Genomic DNA, 26,382 nt, shown 5'->3' with positions numbered 1-26,382 from the left:
CGACCAATTATTATCAATAAAGGTATATTTTTAATAGATCGCGTAAATATAAATGTCGTTAAACCCACCACCGGACACAGCTATTTAGTAAGGTTTGTCATGCAAACAAAACATGACAGTAAATTACTACTTCAGCACACTGCTGTGTTGGAGAGTAAATCCACAATATTTACAATTCGAGTACGACGTTTCTACTAACGAATTGGCACGTTTTTGTTTACGTGACAAATCGTATTAATTGGCTGTGTCGGGTGGTGGCGAGTTTAACAACACATTTATATTTACGCAATATAACCCCTAAAAAAAAACCTTTCTGGAAGACCTAAACAACCAAGGAAGGATATTTCTGGAAATGGAGGCTCAAGTCAAATCCCCACAAAACAGCAGTCACTGCATTTCATCTTGATAATAGGAGCGCCAAGCATATCGACCAGCACCACCGAGTGCGAGTATGCACACTCATGCATGCATACTTACACACTCACGCACTCACACACATTCACAAACACGGACGTACACATACGTGCACAAACACGCACTCACACGCCAGCTCCTTGCTGCCCAAAGCTCACAATAATTGACAAACGCAGCAGAAATTGACAAACGCAGCAGAATTTGACACGCATCCTCATCACAGCACTATAGTGGCTCACCAGCACGGCTCACCGGCGTGAGTGTGGCTCACTGGCGTGAGTGTGGCTCACCTGTTCGGCTTGGGGCTGTAACCGTAGACAGGGCTCCGGATCGTTAATAATGCATGGAAACTTAGTCAGGCACACACACGCACACACACTGATCCATACGCACGCACACACACTGATCCACACGCACGCACACACACTGATCCACACACACGCACACACATTGATCCACACACATGCACACACACTGATCCACACACACACTGATCCACACGCACGCACACACACTGATCCATACACGACCACACACACTGATCCACACACACACTAATCCACACACACGCACACACACTGATCCACACACATGCACACACACTGATCCACACGCACACACACTGATCCACACATGCGCACACACACTGATCCACACACACGCACACACTGATCCACACACATGCACATAATACAACAACCGCCATTCGCTTGTGCCAGGCCATGTGTACCTTGAGGCCACGTGAAGTGTAGAACGCCCGCTGGCAGGTCACGGGACGGACCCAGGTGCCACGGGTCGAATGACTGAGATGACTGAGATGACTGGCTGATGCACATCCTGTGCCCCCTACTGTGCCAACTTGCTGTGCTTTAGCCACCTGGCGCTCTGCTCGTTGTTGTGAGCATCGCTTATGTGCCCTCACGAGCCTTCTCCACAGAGGCCGATATTGACACCGCTGGTACCAGTCATCGACAAGTCCACTCAGCTCCACATCCCCCTGTACCACATCACTCCATCTCTTCTCTATCCCGTGTCGCGCCCGTTTAGCCCCATCTATCCGGCCGAACAAAAGCTGTTTAAGCATGCGTTGACTGGGCATGCGGGCTACATGACCCAGCCAACGCAACCTTGCCTGCCGCAGGAACTCCCCGATGTGATTTTGTCCAGATCTTTCAAGGATTTGTGAGCTCCTCACACAATCCAGCCTGGTTAAACCCAGGATGGATCGTAGGCAGGCCAGCCTAAATGTTTCTAACCGGCGAAGATTTTCCATTCGGGGGGTCCACGTTCCACAAGCGTAGAGAAGGGAGGGAATGACCGTGGCCGAGAAGACCTGAAGCTTCGTGCGGAGCGACAGACCAGGTAGCTTCCACACAGCGTTACGCAACCGATGAAAAGATAATGCCGCTCAACTGATTCGGAGTGAGACCTCTGCTGTCAAACCGGAGCCGGTCATGAGCACACTGCCCAGGTATGGGAAACTCTCCACTCTCTCCACAACTCGTGGGGAACAAGTGGAACGGACCGGAGGGCGAGCGGCCAAGCGAGCGGGTGAGCGAGCAGGCGAGCGGGTGAGCGAGCAGGCGAGCGGGTGAGCGAGCAGGCGAGCGGGTGAGAGCGAGGGTGCGGGTGAGTGAACGAGCGAGACAGCGGCCGCCCCGTGGCCCCCGGCTCGCCGCCCACGTCTGAATGGGCTCGCTGCGGCTGACTGGCAGGGAGCAGCCGAGCGCGACTTGGGTGGTTCGCGGCGCTCCCCCGCGCCGCGCTGGCACTGAGTAGCAACGAGGGAGTGCTGCCCCCTGGTGGCAGCAGACGGGGTATAGACTGCTAACATCAACCACGTGAACACCAAGCCGGACGTAATGCAGGTCACACCAACGCACTCAGCCACCCACACACTGACCCACCAGCCCACCCACCCACTCACCCACGCACCCATTCACTCAGCCAACATCTCACTCATCCACCCACGGCTACTGCAACATCTGACCGTGTCCCTCGAGTGCTCGCCGAGCTGCATTGGCTTCCGGTTGCCGAACAAATACATTGTTGTAAGGTCGCACTTATTGTACACAAATTGCTTGCCACGATGAACCATCACGTGAACTCCGGTGATACTCACAGCAGCGACTTTTGTCTAACTATCGAATAAAGATCACATCGGTTTAACACGTCGGCTTTTGCGACCAATATCATCCATAATATAGTTTTTTTTTGTTAGATCACGTCAATATAAATGTGTCATTAAACCTGCCACCACCCAACACAGCCAATTAGTAATGTTTGTCACGTAAACAGAACATGCCAATTCGTTACCAGTATAGCACACTTACTAATTGGCTGTATCGGGTGGTGGCGGTTTCAACGACACATTTATATTTACGCGATCTAACCCAAAAAAAAACCTATATTATGAAAGACCACATCACGTCACCGCATCGCGAACTTTTAGATGCGCTTCTGCGAAGGCCACTGGAATTATGCACTTTTAAATCATCGAGATTGACAAACTCATCTCTTTAGAACTCCTTTTTGTGTACTCTTTGGGTCTTTCGGTAAAGTCACGTAAATAGAAAAATAATAAAATAAATCACGAGGTTTCGATCGCAACACGAGCAATCGTCTTCAGGTGAAAAAATACAGCAGCCGGACTGCTGAGGCAGGAAGAAATATAGCGAGAGAGCTACTGCAGCCAAAGGTGATACAGGTTTGAGATGAGTACAACCCAAGGTTAAGTGGGCGGGGCTAGAGATGGAATTTGCAAGTAAATGTAAGAGATTAGCATGCCAATCTGTTAATGTAACCCCATAGCTACGGTGCTGAAGACGCCATTGTATTGCTCGAGATTAGAGATGAGCATGTCAATGTGAGACAGTTCCCGCAGCAGCGGCTGTGTTAATGAGAGACATTCAGCCGATTAAGCAACGAGCGCCACCACCGCATCGAGGAAAAGGGAGCAGCAGCTATGTTAGTGAGACATTTAGCCTGTTAATGTGAAGACATTTAACAAGGTAATGTAACTCAGAAGAGTCGGAAATAACTGTTAACATAGGCAGGTAGGATGGAAGCATCACAGCCAGTTATGACGTTACATGGTTAATAACGTCCTTCCAATGGTTGCTCAGTTGTGCCCATCTTCTCGGTTTAAATTGTGTTGTGTCTGTGTTAATATATCTGGATGGCTTCATGAACAAATCTTTGTTGATAGCCAGTGGGTTTGCATAGTACCTTCGTCTTGTGTTAGTTTGTTGTCCTTCCCCCGCACTTCCGGTGAGCACGGTTGGCTACGTACGTCGCGTAACAAGTTCAACATACATACAAACACAAAGATCCCCCATATAAACTTAACAGACTGTTGGGGCAAGTGCTTTCAGCGAGCACCTGTTAAAGCCGGTACGGCACATGGTGGGGTAGGTGGCCAACACCACGCCTGGCCGCCTTTGTTTCCCCAGTTGTGATGTTTACACATCGCAACAGGTACTCATTTGAGGCTTAGTCGACCTAGGGGAGGCCCAGGACCGGTTCAGATAATCGTCACCGGTGTTGGCCGTGAGCGGGAATCGAACCCGGGTCTCCATGTTCATAGCGCAACGCGTTAACCGCTACTCTACCGCTCTCCCCACACCCACACACCCACCCAAGTACCCACCCAAGCACCGACCCACCCACCTTGTCTCCATCCTCTCCGGACGACCCCCCTGCCCCGTCCAGCCCTCCAGGCGGCCCCCCCGCCCCCCACCGCCGAGTCGTGCCCCATCCCCGTGGAGCGCGGCACCTGGGGACTCACGCCGGGGGACGGCCCCTCGGGGGGGCCCACCCCGACCCCCCCGGGCCCCGCCCCGCCCCCCGGCGCGCTCAGCGACGACGCGGATGACGAGGAGGCCGGCGCCACCGCCGTGGTGGCGGCCGACGAGGGGGAGGGGGAGGAGGAGGCCACGTTGACGGAGGCGGTGGCCGATGAGGAAGCGAGCGAGGAGCCGGAGCCGCCCGACCGCGAGGCCGAACGCCGGCCAAGGCCTGTGGGCCGCGAGCGGATCTGCTGCAGCACCTGGGTGGGGTGGTGGGGTGGGGGGGTGGGGGGAGGGGCGGGCAGGGGGAGACAAAGGTGGCCAGGGTGGGGAGTTCTACTCATGGTCTCTCGAAGGGTTTCATGAATCTCATTATCGTACACTCCCGCTCGCCCCTTGCCAGCCCACTCACCCGCTCTCCCGCCCGCCCGCCCACCCATCCACTCACGCCCCCACTAACCTGCCCGCCCGCCCGCCCACCTGCCAACTCTCGTCACCTTGTTGAACGCGCTGGGCCGGGCGGGCAGCTCCCTGAGCGACACGGCGTACGACACGCGGTGCAGCTCGGGCGAGCGCTCGCGCTCCGCATGGCCTGGGGCCGCTACGTCCAGAGAACCGGTGCCGCCACCACCGCCGCCGCCACCCGCTCTGCGCCGATGACTCTGGAAGAGGTGCTTGAGGCCGTGTCCGAACGGCGTGGCGGAGTGAGACGGCTCGCCGCCGTGCGCCGGGCTAGACCGGCGGGAGGTGGCCGATCGTGCAGGGCTGGGCGAGTGGCCGTCGGCGGGGCCCCGGTCCGGCGCCGTGGCCAGCTCACCATCCCGGCCCTCCGGAGAGCCGGAACGGCGAGCTGGCCATGCCGAAGAACCCGCCGCACCGTCACCCACTGACTTGAGGCGCTTCATCGCTGGCGCACGGTTGGGAGCGGCCACTCCTGGGAACAGCGGCGACAGCAGCAGAATCGTAAGCAGTAGCGTGATCATTAGCACCAGCAGTAGCATCAGCAGTATGAGCAGCATCATCCGCAGCATCATCAGCGGTATCAGGTTCGCTGGTAGGTTACGGGAAAGACGCAGGTGCCATGGGTTGACTGACACAATTACTACTACTGTCATCACCACAATCATATTTACAATTACCATCAACAAGTCAACACAATTTCTCCCACCACCATCACCATCACATTACAAAACCACCACATTAACACCACATCACCATCACCAAATAAGGATAATTATTACACACACTATCACCACCATCACCATGCACCCTATCACCATGATCATTACTACCACCAAAACGCCACCACCATCGCCATAACATTACATAACAACCACATTAACACCACATCACCATCACCACCACCACATAAGGATAATTATTACACACACTATCACCACCATCACCACATCAACACTACATCACTAGCACTATCACCACAAACACCATCACTACCACCATCGCCACACCATCACTACCACCACGTGACAATAACCACTATTGCCACATTACCACTGCATCATCATAATCAACACCACATCACCATTAACACATGCGCACGATGAGTAACCACCCTCACCACATCAACACATAAGCACCACCATAATATTAACACTTATCACTATCACCGCAATCATCACCACTCCCATCAAATCAACAAAATCATCAACATCACCGCACTAGCTCTAACATCATCACCACAATATATATCAACAAAAACATTACCACATGACCACTATGACAACATAAATCCACCACTATCACCATCACCACATGAACACCATCACATCAACACTTCATCACTACCACCATCCCCACATCAACACTACATCACTATTACCGTCACCACATCAACACTACATCACTAGCACCATCACTAACACCATCACATCACCACACAATCACAACCGCCCAGAGGTCGCAAACGGGTTTTGATTCCTTACCCGGTCGCACCAGGGTCGCAAACGGATACCCGGCGACCCGATACCCGGCCGGTTACGGGTAGCCGGGTATCGGGTACCCGATTGCGACCTCTGCCACCACCACACCACCACGTCGTCATCACCACCATCAGCGCCTTCAGCACCACGAGCAGCTCCCTCACCGCTGTTGCCGCCAATCAGCGACCACCCCACAACGAACAGCGCGGTCGGTCGGGGGCCAGGGAGCGAGGGGGTTAGCGAGGGGGTATCAAAGAGTCTCCCCTCATCCCAACTCACCCACCCCAACTCACCCACCCCAACTCACCCACCCCAACTCACCCACCCCAACTCACCCTCCTCACCCACCGATTCACCCACTCCTTCACCTGCACTCACCCACCCACTCACCTCACTCACCCCGACTCACTCACCCAACCCAACTCACCCCGACTCACTCACCTGCACCCACCCACCTCACTCACCCACCCACCTCACTCACCCACTCACCCCGACTCACCCACCCACCCCGACTCACCCACCCACCCCGACTCACCCACCCACCCCGACTCACTCACCCACCCCGACTCACTCACCCACCCACCCCGACTCACTCACCCACCCACCCCGACTCACTCACCCACCCACCCCGACTCACTCACCCACCCACCCCGACTCACTCACCCACCCCGACTCACTCACCCACCCACCCCGACCCACTCACCGACCCACCCCGACCCACTCACCCACCCACCCTCACACTCACCCACCCACCCTCACACTCACTCACCCACCCACCCTCACACTCACCCACTCACCCACCCCGACTCACTCACTCACCCACCCCGACTCACTCACACACCCACCCCGACTCACTCACCCACCCACCCCGACTCACTCACCCACCCACCCCGACTCACTCACCCACCCCGACTCACTCACCCACCCACCCCGACTCACTCACCCACCCACCCCGACCCACTCACCGACCCACCCCGACCCACTCACCCACCCACCCTCACACTCACCCACCCACCCTCACACTCACTCACCCACCCACCCTCACACTCACCCACTCACTCACCCACCCCGACTCACTCACTCACCCACCCCGACTCACTCACACACCCACCCCGACTCACTCACCCACCCACCCCGACTCACTCACCCACCCACCCCGACTCACTCACCCACCTCACCTCACTCACCCACCTCACCCACTCACCCACCTCACCCACTCACCCACCTCACCCACTCACCCACCTCACCCACTCACCCACCAACCCTCACACTCACCCACCCTCACACCCACCCTCACACTCACCCACCCACTCACCCACTCACCCACCCACTCTCACCTTCGCTGACGTCTCCTCTCACTCAATGGAGGCGGCAGAGGCGGTGCCGCTACCGCGGCTCAGCGCGGGGCTCTGCCCGGGCCCCCTGGTGCTCCTCGTCCACCTGGGGTCCCCTCGGCCCCCCTTGGGTCCCCCTGATGCCCTGGTGCCCCCCCCCCCGACCTTGGTCCCCCCGACCTTGGTCCCCCTCGGCCCCCCCTGATACCCTGGGCCCCCACGAACGAGACCAGAGCCATGGAAGGGCGGAACCCAAGAAACGAGTGACGTCATTGTAAACAAGACGTGACGTCATTGATGTGGTAATCCAATATATGGTGACGTCACGAGCATGACTTGACTTCATGGCGTGGTAACCATTCGTGACGTCAATGCAGATACAAGTACGGTATTGTATACACTATGTTGAACTTTCTTTGCACTGTATGTAGCCAATCGTGCTCATCATCAGCGCGACTGTAACAATAAAAATGGCGTGCGTGTTACACTCACGACGAATGTGGCGCAATTGCACATAACTCAAAACACGTGACGTCAATAGCGCGACAGCCGCAAGGCGCGTGACGTCATTTACTTGGAAAGTCACCGCAGTCGTGACGACATCTGCATGTGGTGGGGGGGGGGGACATTCAGTCATCGCAAGCCATTCAAGCGCGTGGCGTCATTTGCGTACAGCGCTTAAAGATGAGTATGACGTCATCTGTGTGAATCAAGGAAATGCGTGACCTCATCATCAGACATGGTCAATCCACTGCTGGACAAATCGTCCCCAAAGTCTCCGCCACCCCTCACGATCCTGCGAAGCAGCCATCCCTCCCAATTGGCAACGTTTCGGTGCAACCGCCCTCATTCGTGTATGCTGGCTGCCGTGATACTCGTTTCATTGTTATGGTCGCGCAGTGCTGGTGACGGACGTGCTGGGCTGAGTGATTCTGTTGGCTGTGCTTGTGCACCGCTGCCATGACATCCGGGGGGAATTCCTCACCGCACCATCTGGAAGAGCCCCCCAACCCCTCGCCTGGGGTCGGGGGGAAAGAACCCGGCTCCTCAAAGGTCCGGCTCCCTCTGTCTCTCCACAGCTCAGGGTGGCACCCCCTATGGGCCCGTGCCCGTAACTACAGGTAAGTATCTTCTTGGTTCTTTCGGTAAAGTCACGTAGAAGGGAAGTAATAAAATAATAAAAATAAAACATAATTTAATTATTCTCACGACGTTTCGGCCACAACGCAAGTAGCCGTCCTCAGGTGAAAACCAGGTCTGTCCAGGCGACAGCGTCTGAATGAAACAGCACACGCGCTTGGAGCATGTATATAAGCTGGGTTGGAAGGGGGGAAGAAAGGGGGAGCCTTGAAAAAAGAATATGCATATCAAGAAGAATTTTGCATATTTATGGGAAATGCTGGTATGTGATTAGTACTGCATATGCCCGTGCATTATGCAGGATTAGCAGCATCAAAGGGAGGGGGATAAGGGAAATGCAGGTATGTGATATGGGAAATGCAGGTATGTGAATAGTACTATTTATGCCCGTGCATTATGCAGGATTAGCAGCATCAAAGGGAGGGGATAGGGGTAGCATTAATGAAGGGAAGGAGCGTTAATAGTGTAATAGTGTTCCAGGAGACTTGGACGCCGGGGTTGGAGGCACACGTATTTATTCCGTGTCGGTACAGCACAACACTGACATACAACACTGGAGGGGGTATCGGCCCCCTCACCCGTCTAACTGGGGATACACTCTCTAGCTACGCCTAGCCTACCTCTGGGTCCTCCACTAACGGGCTAGGGGAGGCTAGCTAGCCCGACACTGGTAAGTCAGGCTCACGGTACCCGGAGCCCCAGACCAGCTCTTACAAGAGCACCGGCTCTGGCTCTCGGGACCACGCCGCTGGCTCGATCCTGTTCGGCCCTGATAAGGGCGGCGATCCAGGGGAGTCCAGGGCTCTATCTACGACGATCTTCAGCCTTCACTGGTTAGCTTCAATATCTCTCCCTGAGCCCTCCGGCTCATCCCCTTTTATACCAAAACCCCCGCTGAGGGGTGGGGCCCCGGGGGATCCCAGCTCCGAGTCAGCCCCCCAGGCTGCCCGATGCGGACGTCGCTGGGAGCACCTTCCCGTGCACCGACATAGCCACGCCCACTGTATTTCTTTCCCATCTGATCCCATTCTATAACAGCCCCTCCGTAACACCCCTACAATAGTATGTAGCTGCAGTAACTAAAACCACCACGTAAACAACTAAAGTGTAAACTACATATCAGTATACTAAATATACTCTACAATAAGCTGAGTTACTAACAGTAAGTAATACATTACAATTCTACGTCGTAAAAAAAATGCTTCCATCTAAACTTTATTCTCTTACATCACACGAGCCTACACCGTACTATATACTGTCATAGACAAACCCAACATTAAATTATATACTGTATTACTATACACCTCCTATACCTTATACATTGTAATATTACACTATGTATTATTCTACCCACCTTAATGTATATCACAGTGCTGTATATTCACTATACAATTACGATACTATATATTACTTTGTACATTGTATTAAGCATATAAATGTTATACTATTTGTTATTATACACTGTACCATTGACCGTCGTGTGAAAGATACTAAGAGGAAGAGTAGTGGGAGGAAACTTGCAGCGGAGCAAAGAATCCATTCCCTGCGGAGAATACAATGCCGGTGAGTGGAACGCGGTCTGAAAGTCACTGTAAACGTGAACACAATCAGTTAAGATCCGAAATGGTTTATTACGTCCTTCCAATGATTGCTAAGCCGGAATCCATCTTCTTGGTTGAAATTGTCTCTGTGTTTGTATATGTGGATCGCCTCATGAACGAATCTCTCATGGTAGCCAGATGGCTTGCAGAGAACCTCTGTCTTGGAGAAGTCAATATCATGTGAGCCCACTGAATTGTAACAGTGATCTGCCACGGCTGAGGTGTTTGTCCTACCGTGTTTCAAGTCTGCTTTATATTCACGGATGCGGGCCGAGACATGTCGTTTGGTTTCTCCAATGTAACTGCTACCACAGAGGCAACTTAGTTTGTAGACGCCAGGGTACTGTATGTCTGGAACCACATCTTTTACAGACGGGACCAGATCACGGATGTTATGTACTGTGTTGAATCGGACCTGGATCTTGTGTTTAAGCAGGATTTTGGAGATCTTTTTTGTGACCCCAGCAATGTAGGGTAAGGTGATGGTCTTGAGAGGTTCCTCAACAGGATCCTTCTTGATGGTTGGAGTGATGGCTTTGCGGATTGTGTAGTCAGAGTAACCATTAGCCTTAAGAGCTTGGCGTACGTGTTTGAGTTCACTGGCAATGTGTTCCTGGTCGGAAATGCATTGGGCTCTATGGTATAGAGTCTTGATGAGGGAATTCTTTTGGGATGGATGGTGGTGGGAATCCGGTTTTAGGTAAGCATCCGTATGGGTGGCTTTCCTGATATGCATATTCTTTTTTCAAGGCTCCCTCTTTCTTCCCCCCTTCCAACCCAGCTTATATACATGCTCCAAGCGCGTGTGCTGTTTCATTCAGACGCTGTCGCCTCGACAGACCTGGTTTTCACCTGAGGACGGCTACTTGCGTTGTGGCCGAAACGTCGTGAGAATAATTTTATTATGTTTTATTTTTATTATTTTATTACTTTCCTTCTACGTGACTTTACCGAAAGAACCAAGAAGATGAATCCCTGCAGTCACGAAAGCTTTAAATCGAAATACAGGTAAGTATACAGTGAGGGAAAAAAGTATTTGATCCCCTGCTGATTTTGTACGTTTTCCCACTGACAAAGAAATGATCAGTCTATCATTTTAATGGTAGGTTTATTTGAACAGTGAGAGACAGAATAACAACATAAAAATCCAGAAAAACGCATGTCAAAAATTATTATTTGGTTCTTTCGGTTAAGTCACGTCTAAAGATAAAATAATAAATTAAATTAAATAAATATTTATTATTTAATTTAATTAATTTATTATTTTATCTTTAGACGTGACTTAACCGAAAGAACCAAATAATAATTCCTGCAGTCACGAAAGTTCTAAAATTAAGATTCATGTCAAAAATGTTAGAAATTGATTTGCATTTTAATGAGGGAAATAAGTATTTAACCCCTCTGCAAAACATGACTTAGTACTTGGTGGCAAACCCCTTGTTGGCAATCACAGAGGTCAGACGTTTCTTGTAGTTGGCCACCAGGTTTGCACACATCTCAGGAGGGATTTTGTCCCACTCCTCTTTGCAGATCTTCTCCAAGTCATTAAGGTGTCGAGGCTGACGTTTGGCAACTCGAACCTTCAGCTCCCTCCACAGATTTTCTATGGGATTAAGGTCTGGAGACTGGCTAGGCCACTCCAGGACCTTGATGTGCTTCTTCTTGAGCCACTCCTTTGTTGCCTTGGCCGTGTGTTTTGGGTCATTGTCATGCTGGAATACCCATCCATGACCCATTTTAAATGCCCTGGCTGAGGGAAGGAGGTTCTCACCCAAGATTTGACGGTACATGGCCCCGTCCATCGTCTCTTTGATGCAGTGATATTGTCCTGTCCCCTTAGCAGAAAAACACCCCCAAAGCAAAATGTTTCCACCTCCATGTTTGACGGTGGGGATGGTGTTCTTGGGGTCATAGGCAGCATTCCTCCTCCAAACACGGCGAGTTGAGTTAATGCCAAAGAGCTCCAGCAGGGGGACCTTGCGGGCGCTGCAGGATTTCAGTCCTTCACGGCGTAGTGTGTTACCAACTGTTTTCTTGGTGACTATGGTCCCAGCTGCCTTGAGATCATTGACAAGATCCTCCCGTGTAGTTCTGGGCTGATTTCTCACCGTTCTCATGACCATTGCAACTCCACGAGGTGAGATCTTGCATGGAGCCCCAGGCCGAGGGAGATTGACAGTTCTTTTGTGTTTCTTCCATTTGCGAATAATCGCACCAACTGTTGTCACCTTCTCACCAAGCTGCTTGGCGATGGTCTTGTATCTCATTCCAGCCTTGTGTAGTTCTACAATCTTGTCCCTGACATCCTTGGAGAGCTCTTTGGTCTTGGCCATGGTGGAGAGTTTGGAATCTGATTGATTGATTGCTTCTGTGAACAGGTGTCTTGTATACAGATGTAATGCGAGCGTAAACGGGGTTCGCTGCTGGGCTCTGGCCCAATCATACGGCCCGGGGTATTGGGGGGCGGAGCCCAGTATGGGGGCATATGGGAGGGCACGCCGTTCACCTCGGGTCCAATCGGAAGCGAGGTGAACGGGGGTGGAGCCAGCAGGGCGCTATGGTAAGGCCGGATCTGACGGTCCGGAAGGGCAAGAGACAGGATCACGTGGTAAAGGGGATATAGGTGGGAGCCCGGAAGGGCTCCGGGTCAGTTGTTGGAGTGAAGAAGCTGGACCACGTTGGGTGGCCGGAGGGGATCCGCGCCATCAGCCACGTGGCTGGAGGAGCTTCGGCACACCGTCGGCCAGCGGTGTGCGAAGTGGGGGAGCGGAAGGACTGACGAGGGAGCGCGTGCGGGGCGCGCATGAGGAGACGCTGGTCCGCTGTCAGGACCAGCGGGGTGCGAGCAAGAAGCTAAATAAAGAGCAACGGAGAACAGCAGTGTGTGACGAAGTCTTTTATTACACAGGTAACAAGCTGAGATTAGGAGCACTCCTTTTAAGAATGTGCTCCTAATATCAGCTCGTTACCTGTATAAAAGACACCTGGGAGCCATAAATCTTTCTGATTGAGAGGGGGTCAAATACTTATTTCCCTCATTAAAATGCAAATCAATTTCTAACATTTTTGACGTGCGTTTTTCTGGATTTTTTTGTTGTTATTCTGTCTCTCACTGTTAAAATAAACCTAGCATTAAAATTATAGACTGATCATTTCTTTGTCAGTGGGCAAACGTACAAAATCAGCAGGGGATCAAATATTTTTTTCCGTCACTGTAGGTATTTTACCTGGTAAAAAAAACAAGTTTAGTTTAGACAGGCATCATTTTGCTGGCAGTGGGAGGTCGCAGAGGTGATAGGCACACAGAAACAACGCCTATGTGTCGAGGCCTTAAATAGAGAGGGGGGGGCAGAAAGGGGGAGGGGGGGTTAGAGAACAATGAGAGAGTGATGTGGAACAAACAAGCACGGCCTGCCCAAAGCGGATGGAGGAGCTAGGCACTGAACTTCTAAACAAACAAGCACAGAGAAAGAAAATTTAGTAAAATTAGGTGTAATGCAATGCAACACAGAGAGTCGGTTAACACACAGTTAACGCATAGCCTGGTTCATTACGTTCTTCCAAAGATTGCAAAACTAGCTTCTACTGGCCAAGACTAATTAGAGAATCTATCGAAATTGAAAGAAATCAAAATAGCTTTAACTGTTGGGATAGCTACCGTATTAGTGCTGCGTGGAAGCGAATCATCAAATAATACATTATTTAAATGCATGTCTACAAAGGGCATCGTACTTCAATAGGGATTACTGTTACTTTTTCGGTAAAGTCACGTAGGTAAAAAAGTAAAAATAATAGTAGAAATAAAATAATAATAAATGAAAATAAATCAATTAAATCACGACGTTTCGGAGGCAACACAAGTCTCTGTCTTCAGGTGGGACCGTCACAGCTAAATTGACTATCAAGTGAGGAAAAATCCAAGAGACAAGCTCTTAAATACAAGTTAAGGGGGAGGGGCTTATCTGAATGTGGTAGCCAGGGAATGAAACGGTGGGGGGGCGGGGCTAAAAGGGAACAATTGGTGCACCTCAGCCAGGGGTTACGGCCGATGTTGGCTGACAAATCCAAAATCCAAAATAGCAGCACTGTTAAACGCTGGGGATGTCAACACTCGGTAAAGTAGATTAGTACCTGTCAAATAAGATGGTACAAATATGCGTAGTTAAATATTTTTTACATGGTTTTACTCAATTTGTACCCATCATCACGGTTGAAGTTATGTCTGTGTTTGTATATCTGGATGGCCTCGTGTACAAACCTTTGATGGTAGCCAGAGGGTTTGCAGAGCACCTTGGTCTCGGAAAAGACAATATCATGAGAGCCCACAGCGTTGTTGGCAGCCAACATCGGCCGTAACCCCGTAACCCCTAGCTAAGATGCACCAATTGTTCCCTTTTAGCCCCCCCCCCCCCCACACCGTTCCATTTCCTGGCTACCCCATTCAGATAAGCGCCTCCCCCCTCCCCCTTAACTTGTATTTAAGAGCTTGTCTCTTGTATTTTTCCTCACTTGATACAGTAAATTTAGCTGCGACGGTCCCACCTGAAGATGGAGACTTTTGTTGCCTCCGAAACGTCGTGATTTAATTGATTTATTTTCATTCATTATTATTTTATTTCTATTATTTTATATATATTATTTTTACCTACGTGACTTTACCGAAACAACCTAAGAGTATGAATCCTTGCAGTCACGAAAGCTTCAAATCTGGGATGACTGTTGGTAGGGCTATTTTAATAAACACGATAGACAGGAAGGACAAGTTAAAAGGGCTCGCATAATGCACATGCAGAATGTACGTTGCCTCAGTAATTCCCCCCCCCCACATTGTGCAAGAGCGCAGAAGAGTGGTCACCACCTCGACGCCGATATATAAAGAACGAAAGAGGTGGACTTCTCCACAAATCTGGCTGTCGCCTGTTCAAGCTAGTTGTAATTACTGGCGAAACGTCGTACTCAGTTTGTAAATGTTGTGGCTTGGCTCTCCAACACACCGGTGTGCTGTACTAGTAACGAATTGGCATGTTCTGTTTACGTGACAACTCTTACTAGCTGGTTTGTCGGGTGGTGGTGGGTTTTAACGACACGTTTATAAATTTACGCGATCTAACCCAAAAACCTCTTATGGATGATATTGGTCGCGAAAGCCTACGTGTTAAACTCAACGAAGTGGCTTATCATCATCACTTGGAAATTTACAGCAGCCAAATACTCTAAATGCGTGATGTTGATTCTAAATGTGGAGGGGAAAACCGCAGGACTCGGAGAAAAATCCAAGCGACCCTCCCTGGCGTCAGGGTCGGGATCGAACCCACGACCTCCTGCATTCCCGGCGAGGGAGTTAACATCTCCTAGCCACCCGGCGTCCCTCACTCGCCCACGTGGCCTAGCAGCCTCGCACTGCCCCTGCCCTCCCCCCTGCTTCTCTGTGTTTGCTCGCACAGATGAACCTGCTGGTGCTGACCCTGGGGAGGGGGTGCTGGGGGAGAGTGGGCTGGGGTAGAGAGGGGTGCTTCTTGAGCTGTGGACGCGAGTTCACCGGCGCTGTGCATTGGAGCAACGTTGACGATCGCAGCTTTGCTCGTGCCAGCCTGACCCTGCTGATGAGACAGTGTTTGCCTGGTTACTATAGACTCACAAGGAGACCCATAGACACTCACACAGAGACCCATATACACTCACACAGAGGCCAATAGACTCACTCACACAGAGACCCATAGACCCACACAAAGACCCATAGACTCGCATCGAGACCCATGACTCATATAGAGACCCATAGACCCACAGAGACCCATAGACCCACACAGAGACCCATAGACTCACACAGAGACCCATAAGTCGAGGTGGGTACAGCAAAGTTTGGACTCCGTCTATTCTATCCGTGCAGTATAGAGCGTTGCTCCCTCGCACACGTGGGTTTTCTCTGGTTGCTCCGTTTTCCTCGCACGCGTAATGGCTCATTCATTGGCCGATAACATCTTGTGTGTGTATGTATTTTGAATTTTTTCACACCGTATGTAGCCAACCACGCTAAGCGAGGTGCGGGGGAAGAACATCAAACCAAACACACAAACAACAGTTCTTAAGAAATGAGTTCTTAATCTAGATGATGATTTAAAATTACATCATAGTTCCGGTGGCTTCCTAATATCGCAAAGAAGAGCATTCCAGACAACCGCAGAAGCGCATCCGAAAGCGCGTCATGCAGTGACTACTGTCTTTGTTCAATGGCCACCCAAAACGCTTCATATGTAGAGGACTCCAGAGCTTGGTGGCTTGGAAATTGGCGCCGGTTCCCTGACTGCGTGACCGCTGCAGCTGTTCCATCTACGCTCTTCATCTGTGGGTCCTCCTCCCGGTGCCTCCGAGTCGCCAACTCGGCAAGGGCGAAGGGACGGTGCCAATGTTCAGACGTCGCACGGCCATGCTCTGTTACTCAGATGGCCCCACTTACTTGTGTAACGGCGTAAATACTGCAGGAGATGAGTTGATGGGGGCAGCACGTATTTATTTGTAACACCCTACAGAACAGTCATCTATACAGCCTAGGAACACAGCCTACGGCTACGCGTGCCTGACACCGGCTACGCTCTCAGGTCCTCCGGCTGAGTACTTCCTAGAGGAGGCTATCTGACCCGACCTAGCCAGGGTACGGGTCCCAACCACTGGCCCATCAAACCCGGCCCTGATAAGGACGTCGGGCCGTGAGTACCCATGGTCTCACCACTGAGCCACACTGAGTCCCGGCCCTGATAAGGGCAGCGGGGCTAGGGGTCCCAGGGTCCTATTTAGCTTGCTCCGTCTTCATTCTTCACTGGCTTCAACGACTCCCCCAGCGCTCATGCGCACTTCCCTATATAGCCCTCAGCCCCGCGAGGGGCGGGGCTAGTGCGGACGTCGGTGTAGCCACCCATGTGCGGACCGTGATGTAGACACCGGCTACGCGACGGCTCGCTACATCCCGGTACGTACCACCTCTACACTTGTGTAGTTGGGACAGTTGGCCCCTCCATCCCCTCTTCCTATCCCTCCATCTCCATGACCGTTAAACCCTGGAGTCGACTGAGCGCTACAGGGTCGCAGTAACGGGGTCAGGGTAACGGGGTCAGGGTAATGGGGTCACGGTAACAGGGTCAGGGTAACAGGGTCATGGTAACGGGGTCACGGTAATGGGGTCAGGGTAACGGGGTCAGGGTAACGGGGTCACAGTAACGGGGTCAAGGTAACGAGGTCACAGTAACGGGGTCAGGGTAACGGGGTCAGGGTAACGGGGTCACGGTAACGAACTAGATACCTTGCAGATAGACCTAACAGAATACGGCAGCGGTGTCCGACGTTTCAGAGCAGACCACTCGCGGCAGCGTCGTCATCGCCATCAGACATCGAGGAGTGGAGCTAATGGCCACCACCTGGCGACGGTGCTGATGGCCGCTGCGTGGGGGCCACGGCGGACACCGCTGCCCACGTTAGGCGCGTCGTGAGGCCGTGTGGTGGTGGAGGACGCACGACACAATATCCCCCGTGTAGCCTTCACAGACTGTTGCGGCAAGTGCTGTTAGCGAGCACCACCGTTGAAGGCCGGCACGGCACAACAGGCGGTCGGTGGCCAGCACCACACCCGGCCGCCTTTCTCTCCCCAGTGGCACCAGGTACTCGTTTGAGATGGAGTCGACCGAAGGGAGGCCCGGGACCGGTTCTGATAATCGTCACCGGTGTTGGTCGTGAGTGGGGAGTCGAACTCGGCCGGCCGGGTTCGTGGTGCAGTGCGCTAACCGCTACGCACTCCCACACAGACACACCCACATAGACACACCCACACACACCCGCAGAGACTCACAGACACACCCGCACAGACACACCCACACAGACACCCCCGCACAGACACACCCACACAGACACACCTGCACAGACTCACAGACACACCTGCACAGACACACCCACACAGACACACAGACACACCCACACAACAACAACAACCGCCATTCGCCACTAAGTGGCGGTGACGTCACCACGACGCTTGTGCCAGGCCATGTGCACCTTGAGGCCACGTGGAGTGTCAAACGCCCGCTGGCAGGAGGTCCTCCGCCCTCCGTTGTTGTTGGAGGGCGACTGCCTCCAACTGCCCAGTAGCGTCCTTCACGAGCCTCCTCCACAGAGACTGATCTTGCAACCGCTGGTACCAGTCATCGGCAAGTCCACTCAGCTCCACGTCGTCCTGTACCACATCACTCCATCTCTTCTCTAGCCCGCGCCGTGCCCGTTTAGCCCCCTCGATCCGTCCGAACAAAAGCTGTTTAGGCATGCGGTGGCTGGGTATGCGGGCTACATGACCAAGCCAACACAGCCTTGCCTGCCGGAGGAGCTCACCGATGGGACTTTGCCCAGATTTTTCAAGGATTTGTGAGCTCCTCACACACTCCAGCCTGGTTAAACCCAGAATGGATCGTAGGCAGGCCAGCCTAAATGTTTCCAACCGGCGAAGATGCTCCATTAGGGGGGTCCACGTTTCGCGAGCGTAGAAAAGGGAGGGAATGACTGTGGCCGAGAAGACCTGAAGCTTTGTGCGGAGCAACAGACCAGGTAGCTTCCACACAGCGTTACGCAACCGATGAAAAGAGCGAATCTACGGGTGGGCCATTGCCTTGTCAGGGCCCATTCACTGCTCCGGATCCCACCTGAAAATGCCAAGCACAGATCTCCACATCATTAAAGCCACCTTGTGAATGGTGCCACGTGTACATTTATCCCAGATATAAACAATTGTAAGTATTTAACTATATATTTTTACTTTTACCAGGCAAGGCCCACTGAGCTATACCGCTCTCTTTCAGAAGCGGCCATACAATTAGAGCTCAACAAATTGGCTTATTACGTGGACATTTATATTAGCCAAATACTCAAAACACGTGTTAATGAATGTGGAGGGGAAACCCAGAGGACCCGGAGAAAAATACACGCAGCCACGGGGAGATAACATGCAAACTCCAAATACATAGGTGTCAGGGTAAGGATTGAATCCACGACCTCCTGGATACCCTGCGAAATAGTTAACATCTCTCGCCACCGTGGCGCCCAATTGTGATCACATGACATAGCAAAATGCCGCGATGCATAGCGATAATTCAATTAGGCCATTAATTAGCGTTCATACACGTGAGGGGACACAGGAGTACCCGGAGAAAACCCACTCGTGCAAGAGGGCAACCCTCTATCCCATGCAGACAGAGATGGCGCTTATTCCACTCGCTGTACTGCCTTCTCCTGGCCAACCAGGATATGCCACCTTAACACCCACTACACCATGAACTTTGTGAACCGAGTTTCAATTTATGGCCACGGCTAACATCAGTGGCTATCTCCCTCTTTCTCTCCCGTCCCTCCCACTATCTACCTCTTCCTTCTTCTTCCCTCCCACTATCGCCTTCTTACTCTAACCGACCTCCCACTAACTCCCTATTCTTCCCAAAGCACTCCCACGATCTCCATCTTCCTCCCCCATCCCTCCCACTATCTTTTTCTTCCTCTCCTGTCCCTACCACTATCTCCCTCTTCCTCCCCAGTCCCTCCCCTATCTCCCTCGTTCTCCACCGTCCCTCCCATATCTCCCTCGTCCTCCCTCGTCCATCCCACTATCTCCCAATTTCTCCCCCATCACTCCCACTATCTCCCTCTTCCTCCCCTTATTTCTCCCCCTATCTCCCTCTTCCTCCCCTTCCCACCCACTATCTCCCACTTCCTCCCCCGTCCCTCCCCTTATCTCCATCGTCCGCCCTCGTCCCTCCCTCTTCATCCCTCTTCCCTCTCACTTTTCCCTCTTCCTATCTTGTCCCTCCCACTATCTCCATTTTCCTTCTCCTTGCCTCCCACTATCTCCCTCTTCTTCTGTCGTCCCTCTTACCATCTTCCTCTTCCGTCCCTCCCACTATGTCCGTCTTCCTCTCCCGTCCCTCCCACTATCTCCCTCTTCCTCCCCTGTCCATCCACTATCTCCTTATTTCTCTCCCATCCCTCCCACTATCTTCCTCTCCCGTCCTTCCCACTATATCTCTCTCTCTTCCTCCCTTGTTCCTCCCACTATCTCCCTCTTCCTCTCCTCCTAATATCTCCCTCTTCTTCCCCTGTCCCTCCCACCATATCCCTCTTCCTCTCTTGTCCCTCCCACTTTCTCTCTCTTGCTCCCCCATCCCTCCCCCTATTTCTCTCTTCCTCCCCCGTCGCTCCCCTTATCTCCATCGTCCTCCCCCGTCCCTCCCAATATCTCCCTCTTCATCCCCCGTCCCTCTCGCCATCTCCCTCTTTCTCCTCATTCCATCCCACTATCTCCTTCCTCCCTGTCTCTCCCACTATTTTCCTCTCCCGTTCCTCCCGCTATCTCCTTTTTTCTCTCCCATCCCTCCCACTTTCTTCCTCCCCCATCCCTCCCACTATCTCCTTTTCCCCTGTCACTCCCACTATCTCCCGCCTCCTCCCCCATCCCTCCCACTATCTCCCTCATCCTCCCCCATCCATCCCACGATCTCCCTCATCCTCTCCCGTCCCTTCCGCACCTTCCTTATTTAACACCATCAGGTTCACAAACTCGCCCTCGCTTCTCCCAAGTCAAATAGCCGAGCTTAGACACAACCCTGACCATGTTACACTGACGGCATCGACCGAGACAGTCAACATCTATCCGGCCACAGCAATTATCTAATTAAGACGGCAGCGACCAAGTTGGCAAATACGACAGTGACGACGAGACGAGTCCACTTCCCAGAACCTGCAGCCACGAGCTCTCGCTCTCTGCTGCTTTTATCCTACTCGGCGCGGCCCGGCTCCGCCCTGGCCGCGCCTCCCTTCTCGAACCCACGAGCGGGTTCCAGGGTCTTCCAGACAGGGTCTCTGTGACCCTTGCCCCAGTTCCTCCGCCCTGCTGACACACCCGCGTAAAGCTCACCGGCGTGTGTACTCCCCGTCCACCGCAGTTGCCGCTGCTGGACAACAACTATGACACTACAGTTGTACTGCCCTTCTGTTCCGAGCCCTCGAAGCCATCAGCACAGACTCACAGCATCAACACATACTTACATGATCAACAGACTCACACGATCAACACAGACTCACAGCATCAACACAGACTCACAGCATCAACAGACTCACTGCATCAATACGGGCTCACACCATAAACACGGACACACCATCAACGCGGACTCACACCATCAACATAGACTCACATCATAAATACAGACTCACAGGATCAACACGGACTCACACCATCAACACGGACTCACAGCACCAATACTAACATAATAACAAACAAACAAAACATTACGATTGAGATCCAAAGGAGTGCAAGGCTGCAGTAAAGGTGAAGAACCACTGGCTGATGCTGCCCCGATGTCGCTTATTCTTCTCTGCTGCCCCCCCCCCTCCCATAGGCTGGAACTCTCTAACCCCGACTCCCGCAGCCATCTGTGCTATCGGCTCCCTGCCCTTGTTCAAGTGCCATGCTCACGATCTTCTCTTTTGTCGTCCTGCCTATGAGCGACTGCCTGCCGCTTTCAAAACGAATGCCCGCACTTCTGTACTGCGTCTCTCTGAGATGTGGGTCCCATTCAAATGATTAATATATAGTAAACAGTGGCTGTACTATGGATTTACTCATCGCTCCATAGTAATGTGGAATATTCGCCACGGCTCAGATCTGTAAGGAGGAAATAAGTGCCTGCCGTAGTTTGGGCAGAACACCTCATTCAATTCACCATCTATAATAGAGGTTGTTTGAGTTAGATCGCGTAAATATATAAATGCGTCGTTAATCCCGCCACCACCCGACACAGCCAATTAGTGAGGTTTGTCACGTAAACAGAACATGCCAATTAATTACTAGTAAAGCACACCGGTGTGTTGGAGTAGCCAAGCCACAACATTTATAATCTGAGTAAGACGTTTCGCCAGTAATTACAACCAGCTTCATCAGGCGACAGCCAGATTTGTGGAGAAGTCCACCTGTCTCGTTGTTCTAACGGTCCCGTCCGAGCACCGATGTGGAGGCCTAGAGGTGACGCTGACCTCAAACCCCTCCCCTTGTCTCCCCCCCCCCCTCTCTTCCCATCCCCCGCCCCACCCTCCAGTCGGCTCCTTCTGCGCGTGCACCAGCGCCAGCAACAGCACCTACTGGTGCATGCGCACCATGAACGAGACGCACAACACGCTGTTCTGCGAGTTCGTCACCGGTGTCGTCGAGTATTACGACATCAACGTTGACCGCTACCAGGTGAGCGTGGCTTCCCCCCCCCCCCACACACAGAGAGAGGGAGCGCTCCATCTCACGGCGTGCAGCGCCACTCGTGCAGGGTCTATACTCGAGAGAGCCCTCACGAGGCTATCTTCGCCTACTCTTCCTTGTGGCGAACATGCAAACATGAAACACCCTCTGATAATATGATGCATTGTATTTGAAACTGATTGGTCCGCACCAGAGACAGCTTTCTCTTTTGAGCCTCGTCTCAACAGTGTCAGACCAGAGGACGCCAAAAGGCGAACAGCACAACAGCAATGCCACTATCAGGGCATTTATCGCTCGCGGTAGAGCTTGTTTTATATTCGCATATTCACCACAAGTACGTGTGGTTAATGCAGACAGGATTTCTGGAAAGATGATTCTGTTTGGTGTTTTAACATCTTAACACAACAGTTTTATTTCCAGAAAGGGTAAAACCTATTGTTATATTTTGATACTCAGTTGAAGTAGTCCATGCAGCACACCGACCACATCGTCTCCCCGTCTGCTCCCCCCCCCACCTGACAAACACGGCACGCCGCTGCCGCAGCGCGACTTGAAGAGCTTCCAGGCGGAGCTCAAGGACCTGCGGGGCTGCCAAGGGCACAAGCAGTGCAACCCCGGGGCACCCAGGGATCTCCTGCCCTTGGACAGGAGCCGCCCGCAGCCCAGAGGTCAGCACACGGACAGCGGCTCCCTCGCCAATAAAGGATGAAGAGATATGCCCTGAAGAAAGGCCACTGTCTGAATATGAGGTGGCAATGGTAAAGGTGCAGCCCTGCAGAAACCTTGCTTGTGTTTAATTGCTGTCATCTCCCCCCCCCCCACACCTCCGATTAGCGTGGTTGGCTACATACGGTTACGAAATAAGTTAAACATGCACACATGTATACCACACCTACCATGCAGGTCATGTTCGTACGTGGACCTTTCGTGTGTATGTATGTTGAACTTCTTTCGCACCGTACGTAGCCTTACCGTGCCAATCGGGGTTGTGGTTGGCTACATACGGTGTGAAAGGAAGTTCAACATCCGTACATACATAGACTCGCTCATGCCACTGCTGGTAGGGAAGAACCTCCACTACAGGGAGCTCTACAGGGCCCCGACTTTATCTTCCACACTGGACAGGCGTCCTGGAGAACGTGAGAGTAGCCACTTGTACCGCAGGACAAGAGAACCTGCCAGTCAACTCACTGCAATGTTCCCATTTGCACTGCTGAGTGGACAGAACTTGGCAATCGTTTCGACTGTTTGGCCAGTTCCTTCGTCAGAGTTCACAAGTGGGAGGGAACCAGAATGCCACAGATTCACGCATATGAGACGATAACTCTCAATAATCCGCTCAGCCCGGGCCGGGTTCACAAATCCACTGGCTGGACTGACATGATCCTCGCCAGCTGACAATCTCGTCGTTTGTTTTAGAGTTTAATAAATGTACACAATAACCAAGCATTTCCCCCCCAATGCATGACACCACACCCTCAACCCATAGCACTCGTGTTGAATTGCACACGCATTTTAATTTTATAATACAATGTTCAGAATTTCCAACTGCAATTGACACGTGTTTTTCCCAGCAGGAGCCATAGAATCTCGGAGGCAGAATAAACAAGGGTGAGAGGAAATTATCGTACTTAAATTAATCCTATTATAAAAATAACTATATTAAGAAACGTAAAATAAAAAATGGGGCTGATTCGTGCAGCTATTTCAGCTGTCACCCCACCACTCTTTGCTAGAGAAGCATTGCCAATTCACGCGGGGAAAGGGGGAGGGGGGTGATTCCGCACAAAAAGGGCTCTGCACGCCATCGTGCAGAGCCGTGTCTCTTACGCTGAGCGACGTGGCTTGGTAGTGGGAGCACAGGAGGGGTGCATGGCAGCCCGTTCTGCCCCAGGTGTCGTGCACGTTTCTTGCCGCCGCAGTCGCAAGAGTAGGTTATGTATCAGAATCAGAATCTTTATCTATCCTGGATAAATACGATGAGTTGTGAAGCTCTTTTTAACGGATGTGTAGAGTCGTTTCTCAGACGTCCAGTATATGAGCCACCTGCTGCTTTCATAATGGCGGCGTGCAACAGGGTGTTGAGCGTGGCACGTGGCTAATAATGCTTCGACTACGAATAATAATGACGCTTTCACAATTGAAGATGAATAAGCACCTCATTGTTATACATTCCTGCTGTTCGTTATATAAATCAATGGGCGGTAGAGTGGCGCAGTGTCAACGCTTGTGCCTGAGAGCAAGAGGGTCCTGGGTTTGACTTCTAACTTGGGCATCTTACGGCTTTGTTCGTGCGTTCTCTCCCCCCCCCCCCCCCCTGGGCTGCAGTGATATTCGCTGGGTTTTACAGTTTCCTCCCATCGCTAAAATCAAACTACAATGTGACTGGTGTTGGGCCGAAAATTCCAATTCTGAAAAATGGCCTCAAAATTATTCGATTGGGATGACACACCACACAGCAACATCGCCCCCTCCTGCAAAAGCATGGCACGACCTTCTTGCAAAAAAGTCTTAATCAGTGCTTTATATATATGTAATGTAGTAACTCGGCGGGAGACGACTTCACGGGTAGCACACTCTTTATTTCACCAACTTCGTTACACAGGTGACTAACACCCACTGTAGTTACTCGGGTGACTAACACCCACTTGGTTACTCGGGTGACTAACACCCACTTGGTTACTCGGGTGACTAACACCCACTTAGTTACTCGGGTGACTAACACCCACTTAGCTACTCGGGTGACTAACACCCACTCAGCTACACGGGTGGCTAACACCAGCCTACCCCACAGGGTTCTCCTGGCTACACCAACACGGGCTCTTACGCCCCGTAGCCTCTCGGAACACACCCAGCCGGGGTGTTCCTCTCGACTCTGGGTCCCACAGTCCCGACCCACATGGGCGTCGGACGACGGGTCCCACAGTCTCGCCTCCGAGCCACACAGGGCCCCGGTCCCAACAAGGACAGCGGGACTAGGGGTCTCAGGGCACTACCTCTTCCCTCCGTCTTCGATCTTCAACTGGTTAACAACAACCTCGAGTGCTCTCGCGCGTCACCCTTTATACACCTCCTGCGGACGTCGCTGAGAGCATTCATCCCATTTGACCAATCACTGGGCGCTGGCTACGATCCTCTTTTCCCACAGTGTCAGCGCGCCTCACCACTCACGCCGCGCCGCCCCGTGATTTCTCACTCCCGGCGCGCGCGTCCACACCACGCCCACAACGCGTGCCCAACCCCGCACCCCGTGCCGCCCCGTGATCCATCACTGTCGGCGCACGTCAACACCACCACTACATCACCCCCTACCACATAGCTCGCAGCCGACCCGGCTGCTATAAAAATATACAACACCCCCTATGTGTGCCCCGTAACACAACAACAACATAACAACATAACACAACACGAACACCGCCATCCGCAAAAATCAGCAATGCCACCACAACAACAGAACAATATGTACAATCCGGCGAGTGACAACAATAAATGTGTATGCCAAAAAAAAAAATATTTTTTTTCTTTCTTCTGACTCGTGCAGCGTCCCATTCTTCCCGAGCGTCCCTTGAACGGGACATTACCCCGGCAGAGGGGGAACACGGCGGTGAGCCCGGGTTTAAAAATTTTATTAAAATTTTTATTTTTTTTTTCTCATGAAAAGTGTTGTGTCCTAGCCCGAGTCCGCCTTGCCGGTCCGTCGTACGGCACCAGACGCGGTTGACCGTCCGGTGGTGCCGGCAGTTCAGGAAGGCACGGGCCAGGCATCGGGGATCCGCGCGTGCCGCGGGGTTCCGGTTCCCGACGGTCAACCGCCGTCAGGCCCGAGACACCTGGGGGTGGGTCAGGTGGAGACACGTGAGGATCAGCCTGCGACACATCCCTCCCCGAGTCGACGGT

At 52.3% G+C, this 26,382-nt stretch overlaps 3 protein-coding genes across 7 annotated transcripts in view; 1 reads left to right on the top strand and 2 right to left on the bottom strand.

Annotated features, from left to right (window-relative positions):
• Positions 1-4,159, bottom strand: part of LOC144731184 (transmembrane and coiled-coil domains protein 1-like) — a 39,415-nt gene extending 35,256 nt beyond the window's left edge. For 4 of the 5 annotated variants that reach the window (XR_013587925.1, XM_078612153.1, XM_078612151.1 and 1 more), the window contains exon 1: positions 4,084-4,159. The gene's annotated coding sequence lies outside the window, so the exon portion shown is untranslated. Of the gene's footprint in view, positions 1-3,642; positions 4,030-4,083 lie in introns of those variants that run through there. The other variant, XM_078612152.1, reaches the window with a different exon arrangement.
• Positions 1-7,616, bottom strand: part of LOC144731148 (uncharacterized) — a 10,625-nt gene extending 3,009 nt beyond the window's left edge. Inside the window, exons 1-3 of the mRNA XM_078612113.1 lie at positions 7,480-7,616; positions 4,700-5,136; positions 4,084-4,462 (exon numbers count right to left, since the gene is read on the bottom strand). Coding sequence (XP_078468239.1) covers positions 4,084-4,462; positions 4,700-5,107 — 787 coding nt within the window. The 5' untranslated portion in view covers positions 5,108-5,136; positions 7,480-7,616. The remainder of the gene's footprint in view (positions 1-4,083; positions 4,463-4,699; positions 5,137-7,479) is intronic.
• Positions 7,505-26,382, top strand: LOC144731147 (extracellular sulfatase SULF-1 homolog). Its single transcript, XM_078612112.1, has 4 exons — positions 7,505-7,624; positions 15,662-15,716; positions 22,331-22,473; positions 23,030-26,382. The coding sequence occupies exons 1-4, from the start codon at positions 7,505-7,507 to the stop codon at positions 23,192-23,194; spliced, it is 483 nt and encodes a 160-aa protein (XP_078468238.1). The 3' UTR covers positions 23,195-26,382.

This window comes from Lampetra planeri, chromosome 38 (genome assembly GCF_965212315.1).
Source record: "Lampetra planeri chromosome 38, kcLamPlan1.2.h2, whole genome shotgun sequence".
Classification (NCBI taxonomy): Eukaryota; Metazoa; Chordata; class Hyperoartia; order Petromyzontiformes; family Petromyzontidae; genus Lampetra; species Lampetra planeri.
The sequence above is the reverse complement of the archived record's forward strand: the minus strand, read 5'-3'. Positions and strand labels throughout refer to the sequence as shown.

Bases quoted from the DNA above. Each gene is read 5' to 3' on its own strand.
- LOC144731147 (XM_078612112.1), top strand. From the start codon at position 7,505: ATGGAGGCGGCAGAGGCGGTGCCGCTACCGCGGCTCAGCGCGGGGCTC. The intron at 15,717-22,330 runs GTAGAGAGGGGT...CCCACCCTCCAG, and splicing joins CTGGGGGAGAGTGGGCTGGG to TCGGCTCCTTCTGCGCGTGC. The intron at 22,474-23,029 runs GTGAGCGTGGCT...CCGCTGCCGCAG, and splicing joins TCAACGTTGACCGCTACCAG to CGCGACTTGAAGAGCTTCCA.